At 34.9% G+C, this 15865-nt stretch overlaps 1 protein-coding gene across 7 annotated transcripts in view; it reads right to left on the bottom strand.

The window, feature by feature from the left end:
• The window catches only part of Camta (Calmodulin-binding transcription activator), a 360727-nt gene that overhangs the window by 119756 nt on the left and 225106 nt on the right, over positions 1-15865 (bottom strand). For all 7 annotated transcript variants that reach the window (XM_085818419.1, XM_085818416.1, XM_085818418.1 and 4 more), the window contains 2 exons: positions 2900-2967; positions 2678-2813 (listed from right to left, as the gene is read on the bottom strand). In XM_085818419.1, coding sequence (XP_085674545.1) covers positions 2678-2813; positions 2900-2967 — 204 coding nt within the window. The remainder of the gene's footprint in view (positions 1-2677; positions 2814-2899; positions 2968-15865) is intronic.

Raw genomic sequence — 15865 nt, forward strand, 5'->3', positions numbered from 1 at the left:
CGTTCTCAACACAAACAGTGGCAGTAAGAAAAAGAAGTAGAAGTAACTACTAAATCCCATTAAAATAAGAACTAAGCCTAATAAACATTTCAAGGAGGAGAGATGATGCAGTAAAAGGGTTACAATAAGTCATATTTTCCAACAAACATTTCTCTCAAAGCGCACATGCATAAAGCATACATTACGCATAGTCGAAATTAGAAAATTGCAACCAGAAAACTATTTGATGTGTACTCGTGATATTTATAATGACGAGGAATTTGATTCAAATCATATCAAAAACGGAATACATCGATATGAAATACTACATTTAGTAAGGAATTATAAGCTGAATATAATAAAAACATCTGCCCTGAAGATAAAGATAGTGCTGACAGATCAACTTCCAGTTCACTGCGCGCCGCGACGTTTCCCTCCCTCCCCCGCAGAGCAGTGTGAAATTGATAAACAGATTACGGAATGGTTAGAGAAACAAATCGCCTCTCTGTCGTTTTCTTCATGCCTTTATCCATTTTTTGCAGCAATTCCAATTTTTGTTTGATGGACATCGAAACATGCTTTCGCTTTGTAGATCCTTCGGCAGCTCCAGAATCGGAAATTCTTTTTGACATAATCGAAAGTTCAAGCTTACTTTTATAAAATTCCTCTAACAGCCTGCAAAAAATAACAAGCCGGATCCAATTCGAAGATTCAGGAACAACACAATCTGCAACATTAACTGAAATAGATAATTTTAGCTTAGCTTATACCGTCCGTTATACATTAAACGCGCATGCGTAAATGTATTATGCGCACACGCATTATGCGTTAACGCATTTGCAGAAAGTTTGTAGCTTTGAGGTCCGGATTATGGGTGTCTGGATTAATGACTTTTGACTGTATATGCTGTAATCAATGCGGAAATAACATAAAAAGCAATTCACTTTCATTTTTGATGTTACTGCAACTGATAGGGCTGATAAGTTGAGAATTCGATGTTGTATCTATGCATATCTCCCTCTCTTAGTGAATTTTAAATGATTAAGGTAGAAGTTTTTAGTTTAGAAATATGACTAAAAGTTATTGAAGATATTGGAAACAGTCTGATTTAAAGAGGACTGACAGACTCCAGTGATGAAGATACTTTAATAATAATGAGCGTTTTTGTAATTGCAAATCTTTCTCAATATAAATATCTGTTTAAATTTGTTTTAAATCAAAGATCTCTTTTCTGTACTTTAAAAGCTATTTACTTACAATATTTTAGAAAACTATATATAAAGAATACCAGAATATTTAATATTTTCCTTTGAAATTAATTCTCAATTTTACATATACAGTAAAACCCTCTTAACACAAACTCATTTAAGTTGAACATTCGGTTAACATGAACAAAATTTCGGTCCCGGAAGTGATGTATATGATCTCATAAGAAGTTTTATTGTTAAATGTGAATTTTGGTTAGCACAAATTGCAAACTGTTTTTTAGTCTGCTGCGTCATTAGATTATATCACTTAACATGAACTTTTGAAGCTTCCATATTTTTTTCCTCCTGTTTCTCAATTAGGACTGTGTTCAGAAATTTTCCATCCTGTTTAATTAAAAACCTCGCAGAATACACTATATTCTTTGAAGAAACAAAGTATGAGTAACACTGCTCAACAATCGTAATCATCGCATCAACGATGGGTTTTGAAGAAGACGTTGCCATGTGTGCTCCAATGGAATCTTATGTACAAGCAGTTGTGTTCTAAGGTGCAAGAAATGTCATCACAAGAAAATAAGGAGGATAATATCATTCTGCCCACCTGCAAGGAAACATTACATGCCTTGGACACTGTAAAACGGTTTGATACAACATCTGAATTCACCGCTAGTTTTACGGGAACCATGAGTACTTTTGGCTGTGAAGTTGGCGATATGTAAATGCATTTTTTCAAGTTACAATACAGGAATCAATGCAGTTTTGCATTTGTTTTCTATGACAACATACATAATATAGTGCAGTACTTTTGTAACATATGTACTGCAAATGGTTATAATGTACAAAAAAATTATTCCAAAAATAAAATTTGGAGTCTCCAGTTAATTTTTCAGTCTCTTGAAATTCATGTTAATGAGAATTTACAGTATAAAAATACTAATATTATAATTTAACTTCAGTACTTTCCTTTGGTGGATTCCAAAAGCCTTGAAGGATGCAAATTCATTACATAAATTGGTAACTGTGATCCCTGATTATCGGCTTATTTAAAAGAACCACCATCACAGAAGACCAGAATAGTCCAGAAAAGTGAATAGTCACCTTAAAAAGGTTTTCCTGTATTTTGCATCAAAAGTTTAAAGTTTTTCAACCTGATGCACATTTTATTGTCATAAATGAACAAGTTATTTTATGTATGCCTATTGCTAGAATCTTCAGTGCCAAAGGGTTGGAAAATAATTTTATTTTCTAAGGTTTATTTTAGAAATTTTGCTGTATGATGTTACATACATTAAAAAATATAACTGCTTTAATTAAGTATTAGTTTAATAATAGAAGATATTGAAAAAGATAATGTTTAAAACTAAACACAGAAATTCAAGATTAAAAAAAAAAATTAATTTTATTGATCTTGTTTTTTGGCTAAAATTGTTTTTCTACTTTCTTCAAAAGAACTAACATTTCAGTATAATCTGCATTACTTAGCTTCTTACCTCTGTACCTTGAACTTTCAGTTTCATGTGATCTTCCCTTGTGGTTTTGCCATCCTTCCTTTTTTTCCAGCAATAGCCATCCCTTCTGTACCGTACCCTCTTGCGACTGTACAGTAGCATTGAGCCACTTTTCGGCCTGTAAAGAAAAAATTTATTTAGTGCATTTAAATGCATTTAAACAACTTTTCATTATAACACCATTAGAATTCTTGCAAAATTTACCTGATCTTAACTTCTTTTGATAACCAGTCTTCATGACGTTCAAAACTGATGAGCAGCGATGCTATTTCCTATGAAATAAAATGTAGTAATATAAAAATAAACTGTTAATAGCAAAGTAAAAGCAATTTAAAAAAAAAAGATAATGAAACTTGTAAGATAAGAATAGTTTACATAAGTATTTTCTAAGTTCTAATTTTTTATAAAGCAATATAAATAAGGATTTGCTATCATAATACAAGATGCAGATGTGCTGATATTATGCACCAAAATTCAATGCAGTATTTCAAAGTATACAAATGAATCTTAGGAAATACATCTTACCAACTTCAGCTATAAAAATTTATTAATATAAATATCTTGCAGGTCTTGAATAAGAATTTACAAGGTTTCTATTTGGTTATATCAATAAAGTTATCTGACTGTATGCCTAATGAGAAAGTAAAGGGTACATGAGTTCATGCATTCTTTAATTAAAATTTATATCAACCTGTCTTCTCTTTGTGAGCATTCTCCTTCTTATAGACAGCTTGAAAAATTTTGGAATGATAATGTTATCATTTGCTCAAATTTAATCAAACTTTGATAACTTAGCTCAGAAAATGAAAGAATTACCTACATATTTTCCAAGTAATTATAATAAAGTTTGTCAGTCTATTAATACAAATGAACAAGGAAACAAAAATAGTTATGGATAAAAAAATCTAATGATCAGATATGAAAACTATAAGACTGATAGACTAATGTAAAATGAAAAGTCTCCTAGTGATATGCGAAGCCATAACATTAATATAGTTCCATTTAATATTAACTGATAATTAATTTCTTAAAAATATTGGGTTGCTATGAGTTCTGGTTGTTTGAACAGCACAAGATGAACGTATATTTTATACAAAGTGAAACATCAGTCTCTCATGATGCTTTTCGGTGAGTCAATATAATTAATATCACAACAATTTGGTAACGATGCTATTGACTTGCAGAAGAGTTCTTAAATTTTTATAACATGTAAATTTCATTTGATCAAGAACATTTATTGCCAGTGCATTTTGTTAGACTAAAGAATTTATTATTTTTTTTTCCTCATATAAGTTCACCTGGACACATGGAGTAATAGTTTCTTAGCCTGAGTGATGATTGAACAGGGGTGGGTATCAATGAGGAGGCAGTAAAGAAGCAGTAGCTTCTACATTCCACTATAAGCAGACAGATCTACACATTGAAGCCCTACTCATTAACCTTGCTAAAAGCATCTAAATAGCCAATAATGGAATGTTGCATGCCTTTAGGTTTCTGCAAACTTAAATAAAGTGATACTGGGTCAACAACAGTCCATTCTTTAAGGCACTATTGAACAAACTGATCTTTAAGATAAAAGCTGCCATTAAGGATGCATGCGAATTAACAGCTTTTATTATTTCATAGCCTTCTTTCATACATCTTTTCAGATGAAATATCATGAGTTCGTATCAAAAGACTTTTACCAAGTTCTCTCACAGGCAAATGATTCTACTAAACCAGTAATTCTGGAACTTTTTAATTCATTTATTGTTAAATTGCATGGCTTAAAAGCTACTTAATGATATTGTTACGAAATGTACCGGCGCGGTGAGATAGCTAACCCGCAAAGCAGTTTTAGGGTTGCTATAAAATAGCAAGGGAAGGCAGGATTGCCACATTTGGCGGGAATTCGTCCATTTAGTGATATTTGGCAAAAAAATTGTCCATATACCATGGATGGATGGAGAACCTTCTGGAACGAATTCTTACCGGTTTAGCCCAGAATGTTCTTGAACACAAGCCGAAAGCTATATATACCCTGCTGGTCCGCAGTCAGTTAGACGCCCTCTTGTCTACCTTCGCCTCTACACGCCCAGCCAGGGCTCATTAGTTCGGAGTTTCCATCGTCATGTGTCGCATCTATATTACATCAGAGAGCCGGTACACGTCGTGTTTTCTCGATCGATAATCGCGGCATACAAGTGGAACAAGGAAGTCAGAATCTGTATGCCTCGTCTAGCGAGCTGATAGTCAGTCATTGAGCTAGTGTCTCGAAGTCTAGCGCCGAGTTCGTCGTCGAGTGCATCGAGAGAGTCTTTTACTAAAGCGAATTAGTGCATCGTCGAATTTCATCTTAGACTGTGCTGAGTCGAGAGCTATACTCTTGTGCATCGCGAGTTGTAGCGTGGAGAGTCTCGAGAGTACGTGGAGTTCCGAGAACGACCAAGCAGAGTCGGAATCTGTACTCTGGTGCTTTGCAGTGCAGCTGTCTCCACCGTTATTGCCTGTGTCACTGATTGTTCCAGCGTGTTTATAGTAGATCTTCGCCGACTGTAAAAGTGTTTTGGAGCTGTCCTGATTGATATTGGTAAATAAAGGGTGTTTCGATACTTCATCAAGTGGCGTCGTTATTCACTCCAAATCCATATGAACCCCGTAACGAATGTGAAGAAAGAAAATAATGTAACAATTGGTGTCAGCAGAAAAGAAAAATGCAACAATATATATATTTACACTGACACCTCCTTAACACGAACTTGCTTACGGCAAGCACTCAATTAACAGAAACGAAATTTCGAACCTGGCAGCAATGTATATGATCTTACAGGAAGTTTTATCTGTTAACTCGAATTTCAGTTAGTATGAATTGCAAACTGTTTTTCAGTCAGTTACATCATTAGATTTTTTTCACTTAACGTGAACTTTCGAAGTTTTTCGTTTTTTCCCCTGTTGTTTCCTTCTCAGTTTAAATTTAAATGAATTGTATATACAATAAAATATTTACATAAATCTACTGGACAGCACTTTAGTTATAAATGAACATTTAGCACACTCAAACATGTCTTTATTCTCTAAAAGCTCTAGCAGCAGTCCTGTTTGATAGTCCTGTAGACGACATTCTGGTTGTTTTCAGAACACAAATAATGCTAAGTTATAAGTGGTAAGTCCTGACTGAGAGGAAGCAGAAGAGATGGATCTGCAAACAAAACTAGAAAAATTAGATCCTGGTGTAAATAAGTAAACTATACTTTCCAAAAAATATGGAATTAGGAAAATCTGCCTTATCCACAATACTGAAAGATCACGAAAATATTCTTAATGCTTCTGCAACGTCTCTGTGCTAAAAATGGAGCTACTGAAACTTTACTTCCAGAATAGTCAGCCATTATACACTCATGTCCATAAATAAAGGATAATGCAAAATCAGGCAGAGGAAGAGTTAGAAGCAAAACAAATCTGACTTATTTGTAAAGCTTATTTATTAAACAAAAGGTAAACAGTAAAAAAAGATGCTATATGTTTGATATTATTAAAAAAAATTAGTGATTTTTTCTCCGTGGAGCAAATTACAAAAAAAAAAAAAAAAAAAAAAAAAACTATTTACAAAAAAACAATATTACATGGTTAGTATGATTGTTAATACATTGTATGTCTCACAGACGATGCAATACAGTCAGTACAACCCCTAGGCATGCTGAGTATCAAATTATTGATCTGATCTTGGTGGATATTACACCACTCAAAAATCAATGTTCTCCGAAGTTCCCGTAGACACGTAGGAGGAGGTTGACGGGCCAAGCATTCCTCATTCGGCGTTGTAACTCTGGGGCGACCTGTGCTGTAACGTCTACTCACATTACCATCATCTTGGAATCGTTGCCAAAGCCTGGAGATGACACTCTGGGCAATTCCAAGTTCGTCTGATACTTCCAGTGGGGTACGCCCACATTCCAGACGGCCGATAATTCTACCACGTAAAAAATCATCCAAATGCGTCCTTTGTGTCATAACTATTGGGTTATTGCACTGAAATGCTTATAAAGCACCTGCGAACAATTTTACTTCTTTGCCTGTATTCCTTATATATCACTCTCTTACACTCTCGTCATTGTGACGTACCATCGGTGTCATCTGGTTACTTCCTGAAATTTGCATATGATTCTTGAAGATGTGTGTAGTGATTTTACAGGTGATATATATATATTTTAGATTTCGATTTCCGCATGACTCCGAATTATCCTTAATTTATGGACATGAGTGTATTTAAGTGGCCTACAATTCAATGTAAAGCAAATGAGATCGCACAAAACTTAGAAATTCAAGATTTCAGTTCTTCCACTGCCCGGCTGTACCATTTCTGAAAGAGACGCTCAATTTCATCGTTTAAGATTTATGGTGAAGGAAATAAAGTTGATACATAAGGAGCAAACACTTGGTTGTGCGAATTTGATCAAGTGAAAGAAAAAGTGATAAACTTGAATTATGTCTATAATATGGATGAAATTAGATTTTTTAAACTCTTTTAGCAACTGTAGCATTGGAATAAAATGTGATCAGCAGAATCGCAGAACATGCATTAAACAACATTTAACAGTTATCCTTGTATGTAACGTAGCGGCAGTGACCAACATCGTCTTTAGGTAACCCAAAAATCCCAGAAAGAAACCACATTGTTTTAAGAACATACACAGCACTACTCTCACCGTAAGGTGGTGTGTGTATTTAATTATGGCAAAGCACACTAGGGCTATCTGCCTAAAGGAATGGATGCCTTCGTGGAGGACTTTCTAAGGGAAACTGGCTCGTATACACGTTACACATGGGGAAAAACCATGAAAACACCCATGCAGCCAGCCCGTTCGCGGGATTCGAACCTCGGACCGAACTACCAGTGTTCAGCGATTTTACCGCTCGGCTGCTGGTGGGCCTCACCGTAAGGAGGCTTGGATTGACAGCTCATCATTTCGCGTCTTTTTCATTTAAAACGTTGAATAGAGGCTCATAATAGTCCTATTCTTATGACACTGGACATAAATATATTCATAACATACATGATCTGAGCTTAACTTCTCACCCTCCCCAATCAACAAGTAATCTTCAGCTTTTGAATAAAAGCATCACTGCTCTGCCTTATCAGAAGTGACTGCTGCTGAAAAGGACACAAAAATCTAACATGGAGCTAGGTACAGTACAAAGTCCGTAATCTGGACTCGTCGGGATTTCGGCGATTCCGGATTAGGGGTTTTTCCGGATTATAGATCATAAATTTAAATTTGGTAAGATGGCATGCAGAAATTATACAATGAAAAATATGAAACAGTAATTTATGAAATAAAGAGCAATTATGATCTAAAGGGTATCAAAATTTACAAACAAAAAAAGCTTAATGTTTATTTGTTTACTTTATTAAACATTTCTTTCAATGTAAGTTGTTTAAGTTGCTTCGTTTTTTGTGCTAATACTTTCTCTTTAATTCTCTCTTCTATAAACAGACATAATTTCTTATACAGTTACAAAGTTCCACTGTTCAACTCCTGTAATTGCTGTGCGAGAATACCGACTAACTTGTCAACCGAAATTTTTTCTTTTCAATAACCTCTCTGTCACTTTCTTCACTATTGGAAGCGCGCATGAGTAAATGCTTTACTAGCTTTACGCGCACGCGTGTCGGACGCGCATCAAACGCGCATGCGTAACTTTGTGGCTTTGAGGTCCGGATTATACAGTCAAAAGTCTTTAATCCGGACATCCATAATCCGGACCTCAAAGCTACAAACGCATTTACGCATGCGCAAAATACGTTTACGCATGTGCGTTTAATGTATAACGGATGGTATAAGCTAAGCTAAAATTATCTAATTATTTAGTTCAGTTAATGTTGCAGATTGCGTTGTTCCTTAATCTTCTAATTGCATCCGGCTTATTATTTTTTGCAGACTGTTAGAGGAATTTTATAAAAGTAAGCTTGAACTTTCGATTATGTCAAAAAGAATTTCCGATTCTGGAGCTGCCAAAGTATTTACAAAGCGAAAGCATGTTTCGATGTTCATCAAACAAAAAGTGGAATTGCTGCAAAAAATGGATAAAAGCATATCCTTTGTTTCTCTAATCATTCCAAAATCTGTTTATCAATTTCGCGCTGCTGTGCGGGGGGGGGGCAATGAACTGGAAGTTGATCTGTCAGCACTATCCTTATCTTCAGGGCAGATGTTTTTATTTTATTCGGCTTATAATTCCTTACTAAATGTAGTATTTCATCTCGATGTACCCCGTCTTTGATATGATTTAAATCAAATTCCTCGTCATTATAAATATCACGAATACACATCAAATAGTTTTCTGGTTGCAATTTTCTACTTTCGACTATGCGTAATGTTTGCTTTACGCATGCGCGCTTTCAAAGAAATGTTTAACAAAGTAAACAAATAAATATTAAGCTTTTTTTTTTTTTTTTTTTTTTTTTTTTGTAAATTTTGATACCCTTTAGATCTTTATTTCATAAATTACGGTTTTTATGAAATTATTGCTCTTATTTCATAAATAACGGTTTCATATTTTTAATTTTATAATTTCTGCATGCTATCTTACCAGATTTAAACTGATGATCTATAATCCGGAATCGCCGAAGTCCCGACGAGTCCGGATTAAAAACTTGTGACTGTAGATCATTCTGGATAAAGGACGTCCGGATTTTAGACTTTGTACTGTATAATAAAAGCTATTCCCGTTTCATCCTGAAAATCTGTATTATCACAACACATATAAAATGTTTTAGCATAGCTTGGAGTTAAGACATTAACCCTGTTCATAAGATGATGATAATAGTAGCTATTCATCTGATGAATGGAATATTCTAGTTTTACAAAAGCAAGATTGCATAGCGAAAACAAAAGCAAATTTAGAAGCTAGTATTTTGAAATTTAGTTTTGTTATTAATTGTGTTCAAAAGCTTCAGAACTTTTAAGAAATGGAATGCATTTAAATTAATTCTTTCAAATTTTTCAAACATAATATCAATGTTATGAATGCTTAAAGTTATTATGATCAGAAACCAGCTGGTGTTTCTAGGCCAGAGGTTCTCAACCTTTTATGCCCCGTGCATCCATTTCCCAATTGCTAGAAGCATTCCCTTCCTCCTTTCCAAAACTTGAAAAATATACATATATTTATTTAGATTTAGATTATTTTTAAATGTGTTTTATTAATTAAACAGCAGAAACTATTAAAAAAATTGAAAAATACAAAACTTGAATAAAAGTAGTTTATTTTATATTCATAAACTAAAACTAAATATTAAACAGCTAAATAAAAGTTTGACTGCATTCCACCAAGGGGTAAATTTCCCCATGGTTGAGAACCCCTGTTTTGAGCAAACATTCATGATAAATTGTTTCCAATGTTTAAGCATTTCCTTGACAGCAGTTGCTATCAAGATTTGATATATGACCAGGTAAGACAGAACTTAATGGTAAATACTGTCAGTCTTAGTAAATAAATAACATACACATTCAATAAAAATTAAGTCTTGAATATGTTACAAAATTTGCATTCCTCAGAAACAAAAGTCTCCTAAATCAAGTTTTTTTTTTTTTTTTTTTTTTTTAATTAAACATTAGCTGCTTACAGGAGGGGAGAAGAAGTTTCATATGGAAATAATTATTAATTTTGATTAACTAATTTACATTCTTCTAGAGTTTTTCAGAATAAAAAATCTCCGAAGTTTATTCTTTCTCTGTCATAAGATGAAACGAAATGAAATTATTATCAAACATCATGACAATATTAATCTTTCTACAGTTCTTGTTTTTTTTTTATATTCATTACTACTAATGCGAATAATCATGAAAAATTCTACATGTATTTTTCTTTTTTATTATTATAATTTAAAAAATAATAAACATCATTGGCTCCAAAAATTCAAACATTATGTTACTTTACATTTCTTAGCATTGTTTACTTTATGCTTTTAATACAAGAGTATAGAAATACATTGAAATAGTTCAAGAATAATTTTAAACAGAAAATGAACATTCTTAAATTTTAGATAGAAATTAAATACAAAATTTCTAATGAAGTCAAATTTAAATTACTCTTATATTAAGCAACTTTTAATAAATATCCGTTTTTATAAATTCTAAAATACTATTTTATAAATAAGAAATATCTTCCCATAAAAAATAATCAATATTTCTAAAAATAAAATTATAATTTTAATTTTTTTATAAATTTATTGAAAGCACATTGAAAACACAAATATGCACAGCACAATTTTCTTCCAACAAATTCTTAAGATGAATAAATCTTATGACTACCCATAATAAAATTCATTAAACATGTAATTTTATTTAAAATAAGCTTATTTTGCTTTCAATTTAATACAATTTTATTATTCTTATTATTTATATAAATATATGCAATTGCATTAAATCGAATAGAAAATATATGTTAAATTTCTTCTTTCTCATTAACAAAACAATCTGCATCAAAATTCACTTTGTTCAACTGTAAAACACTTTTTGTTATTTCTTTAAATTTCTAATATAAAAAATTGTATATTTGACAATCTCCCTTTGCTATGTTAATACTTTAATGTTATCTAACCATAAATAGCACTGTCATAATCATTTAGATATCTCTAGCAATGAAGAAAATATAATACAATAAGGCCCTTTATTATAGGAAATTAGATCACACAAATGGAACTTAAGCAAATGAGGTCTGTTTGAATATGAAAGATAAAAGGCGAAATAAATTTCATTTAACAGTACAATTTACACATAGAAGAAATGAAAAATACATACTAAAATTCATTTTTAAACACCCAATAGTTTGAGAAAAACTGAATCTATGAATATAAATTTACAGTACAGTAACTTGAAAAACTGTATCACAGCAATTTGCAAGGATTTATTTCTGTGAAAGTTATATATTTATTACTGAATTCACCTAGTTCTGCAATAAACCTTCATCTGAATGTACACTCACGTTTGTGAAAATTGCAACACCAAGAAGGAATCGTCATAATTGAATGCAATTTAATACACAGTTGAGTGGTAGTGGTACAAATAAATGATTAAATGTTCAAAGCAAACAAACAAGAACAAGAGATCAGAATCAGTATTTTGTGTGGCCACCACGCGCCGCAATAAGTGCTGCTACACGACGTGGCATGGAGTCAAACAAAGTTTGAATGTCTGACTGAGGAAGAGCATTCCATATCGTTTGTACGCGTACCCAAAGTTCGTCTGCAGACGCAACAGGACGAGGATCACGAGCAAGACGCCGACCAATGACATCCCACACATGTTCAATTGACGACATATCCGGGGAACACGCAGGCCAAGGAAGAAGCTGTACCTGCTGCGCTGCAAAGAAGGATTTAACAATCCGAGCAGTATGAGGGCGGGCATTGTCCTGTTGAAATACAGCGCCTGGCAAGCTTTGAAGGAAGGGAACAGCTTCAGGCTGTAGAACTTCACGGATATACCGGTTGCTGTTCAAATTGCCCACAATTCGTAGCAATTGAAATCGTCTATGATATGCTATGGCGCCCCAGACCATAACTCCGGGTGTTCGTCCACTGTGGCGTTCGATAATGCACTCCGGAAGGTGGCGTTCACCGGCATAGCGTCTGACACGAATGCGGCCATCATGGTACCACAAATTAAAGCGGGATTCGTCAGAAAACACGACATGCTGCCAATCAGCACGCCAGTCTCTATGCTGATTGGCCCATTGTAGCCGCAGGCAGCGATGGTCGTGCGTTAGGGGGATCCTGTATAAAGGAGTCCGTGCGCGCAGTCCACACTGCAGCAGACGTCTACGAATTGATGAAGCACACAATGAAACACCTGTAGCTATTGACCACAGTGCTGCCAATTGTCTAGAGGAAGCTGTACGGTCCGTCCGCGCCATGCGGACCAGGTGTCTATCATCGCGAGCTGACGTCACATTTCGGGGTCCACTCCTGGATTTCCGAGTTGTCCGACACTCGTCCGTCCACTGCTTCCAAACGCGCATCACTGTGCTGCTGTTACGCTGCACACGAGAGGCTACTGCACGATACGACAATCCAGCTTCACGAAGGCCGATGATTCTCCCTCGTTCAAACTCTGTAAGTTGTTCAAATCTCGCTCTCTTTCGAGCGAGGCATAAGTACAGATTGAGTTAACGTTTACCACTAGCAGATAACCACCGATAACCATACACGACTCGCTACAGCCGTCTATTTATTCGGATCCATCAGCCGTTCAGAGGGCGCTGCTCAGCATACGCATGCGCTACGGATTTGCAATTCTAATCATTTGCATATCATGCGCTACTTTGCATTTCCTGAAAATTTCAGCTCACTCGCGTAAGTCCTTCTTGGTGTTGCAATTTTCACAAACGTGAGTGTATATTCTTAAACTTAAGAGCACATGAATATAACATATTCAGCACTTTAAAATATTTTTTTCCCTTACATACTGGGTCCAGAATTTTGTTAATTTTAATTATATGAATGAGATTTAGCTCAAATAGCTTATTATATAATTTATTAACAAAACAATAAAAATTTAACTTACATTTCTTAAAATACATATGATATTATATATTTGAAGAATGATAATGATATTTATTTTAAGAGAAAAATTAGGTGGCTTTAAAAATTCAATTGTGTATACACCACATCCATGAAAACCTATTATGTGGTCTTTATTTTCACAACCAACTGATAACAGATATACCGGGTGGCCATAATTAAACTGACAGTGCTCACAGTGTTCTGTAGAGCGACCTATTTGCGAGAATGACGCCACATTTTGTAGGAAGATTAAACAAGACGGGGGACGAAGGATTCCGCGAAAAAACAAATTAGTTCCAAAAGTCACCTCTAGGGGAATATTCGGCGCTGTGTAATAGAAAATAGAATGTTAACAAATGCAAATCAATACGGAAATTACCTTTTATTTTGCATTCAAATGAGGTTCAACGTGGCTGCCGTTGTTGTGGACCACATATTGCATTCTGTGCACAGTATGCACAACAACAGAAAGTAACATGTCTGCAGGAATCTCCCGTACAGTCCGTGACCTTCAACGTAGCCAGATCCTGGACCATTCCTTGACAGACCTTGGACTTAAGGTAACCCCATAGCCAGAAGTCGCATGGGGTACGATCAGGCGACCGAGGTGGCCATGCAGTTGGAAAGTAGCTGCTAATACCTCTTTCTGTTGTGAATTTCATCGTAGCATCTGTTGCACCCGTACAGCAACGTGTGGAGGGGCTCCATCTTGCATGAAAAGGATTTTTCCCAGGCATTGTCTTTACTGAAGTGCCGGAATGACAAAGCTGTTCAACATGTCGCGATATTTCTCTCCGGTAACAGAACATGTTTCCGGTCCTGTCGGGGTAATGTTCTCATAGAAGAATGGACCTACGATAAATTCCGCTGTGAACCCACACCAAACAGTTACCTTTGCTGAATGTAAGGGAATTGCTGTGACTGCATGTGGTGATTTGTCATCCCAAATTCGGAAGTTCTGGGTATTCACAGTTCCATTCATGTAAAAGTGAGCCTCGTCTGCTCATAAGATTTTCCACGGCCAAGCATCATCCACCTCCATTCTGGCAAGAAAGGTGAGAGCAAAAGTCAATCGCTTATCATGGTCGGGGTACAGTAACTCCTGTACACGGCTGATCTTGTACGGATAGACGTTGCTAATCTTTCGTAAGATTTTCCATACCGTACTGTAAGGCATATCCATATTCCGAGCTACTCCACGAGCGCTAGAGGTGGCAGCAATATTGTCTGGTCCTCTGTCGACAATCGCCGTGGCAACTGCTTCGATTGTATCCTGTGGTACAGGTTTTCGTCCTCTGCCTGACTGAACCTTCAGAGAACCTGTTTTCTCAAACGTCGCAATCATTGCTTTTAGCCCATTAACTGACACAGGGCCGTTACCTTTACGGATTTTTTTTTTTTTTTTTTTTTTTTTTTTGCGTTCTAAAAGCACGAAGAGCGGCTGACGCGTTGCACTGGTTGAGGTAAAAGAATTTGAACAGTAACGCACGCTCAACTAAAGAAGAAGACATTGCACATAAACTTTCAATCCGATTGATTCGAAACGTAACACATTGCTTTTTAAAACAAAAGCAGCTGGCACTGTGCGAATGGATGTAACGTGAAATTTGAGTAAAGAACTTCTTCTGCTCAGCGTACGTGATATTGCAGATCACGAGACTTTATCGGTGTTTACGTAGATTTTACACTTTTTTAAAAGTGTTGCCATATTGCACTTGAACTAAATCAGAAGATGTGCTTAATAAAAGGTAATTTTATTCCGTATTAATTTGCATTTGTTAACACTCTATTTTCTATTACACAGTGCCAAATATTCCCCTAGCGGTGACTTTTGGAACTAATTTGTTTTTTTCGCGGAATCATTCGTCCCCCGTCTTCTTTAATCTTCCTACAAAATGTGTCGTCATTCTTGCAAATAGATCGCGCTACAGAACACTGTGAGCACTGTCAGTTTAATTATGGCTACCCGTTACTTCCAGTTACAAAATATTTTAAATAAGGTAAATATTTCTGCTCAGTTATTTCTAAATAATAATAAAAACATTACAATATCTAAAACTGTTTAAAGCAGTGTATGCAAGTTATACTAAGGTAAAATGTCGATTATACATCTCTCTTATTTATATATATCTTTTCTGAACGGAACATTGAAAGGCGTGTTAACTGTGCTTTACTGTATTTTCTCTTTTAATATATGCAGTTTTCAAAACGCATCTGGTTTTCAAACGTACTCTGGGTTACAAAGATTTCTTCCGAAAGAAATGCAATTCAAATAAATAAAATCAAATTCTGAAAAATTTATATTAATAAATATATTTTATATGCTCAGTTCGAATGAATAAATTGAAAATTTTAAAATAATTATCTGAAGAGACAATGCAACACTAACAATTAAAATAAAAGTCTAAAAATTTGAAAATTACCTAAAATAGTAACTATGACTATAAATATAGTACAGTCAAAAGTCGTTAATTCGGACACCCATAATCCGGAATGATCTATAATCCGGACCTCAAAGCTACAAACTTTCTGCGCATGCGTCGCGTTCACGCATGCGCACAGGCGTTTACGAGAGCGCGTAAGACCCTTACGGCTGCGAATATGTTTGTGCGCATGCGCGTTTA

Source organism: Stegodyphus dumicola, chromosome 6 (assembly GCF_044657685.1).
Source record: "Stegodyphus dumicola isolate Sdum_Otavi_A_Nest chromosome 6, ASM4465768v1".
Taxonomy (NCBI): Eukaryota; Metazoa; Arthropoda; class Arachnida; order Araneae; family Eresidae; genus Stegodyphus; species Stegodyphus dumicola.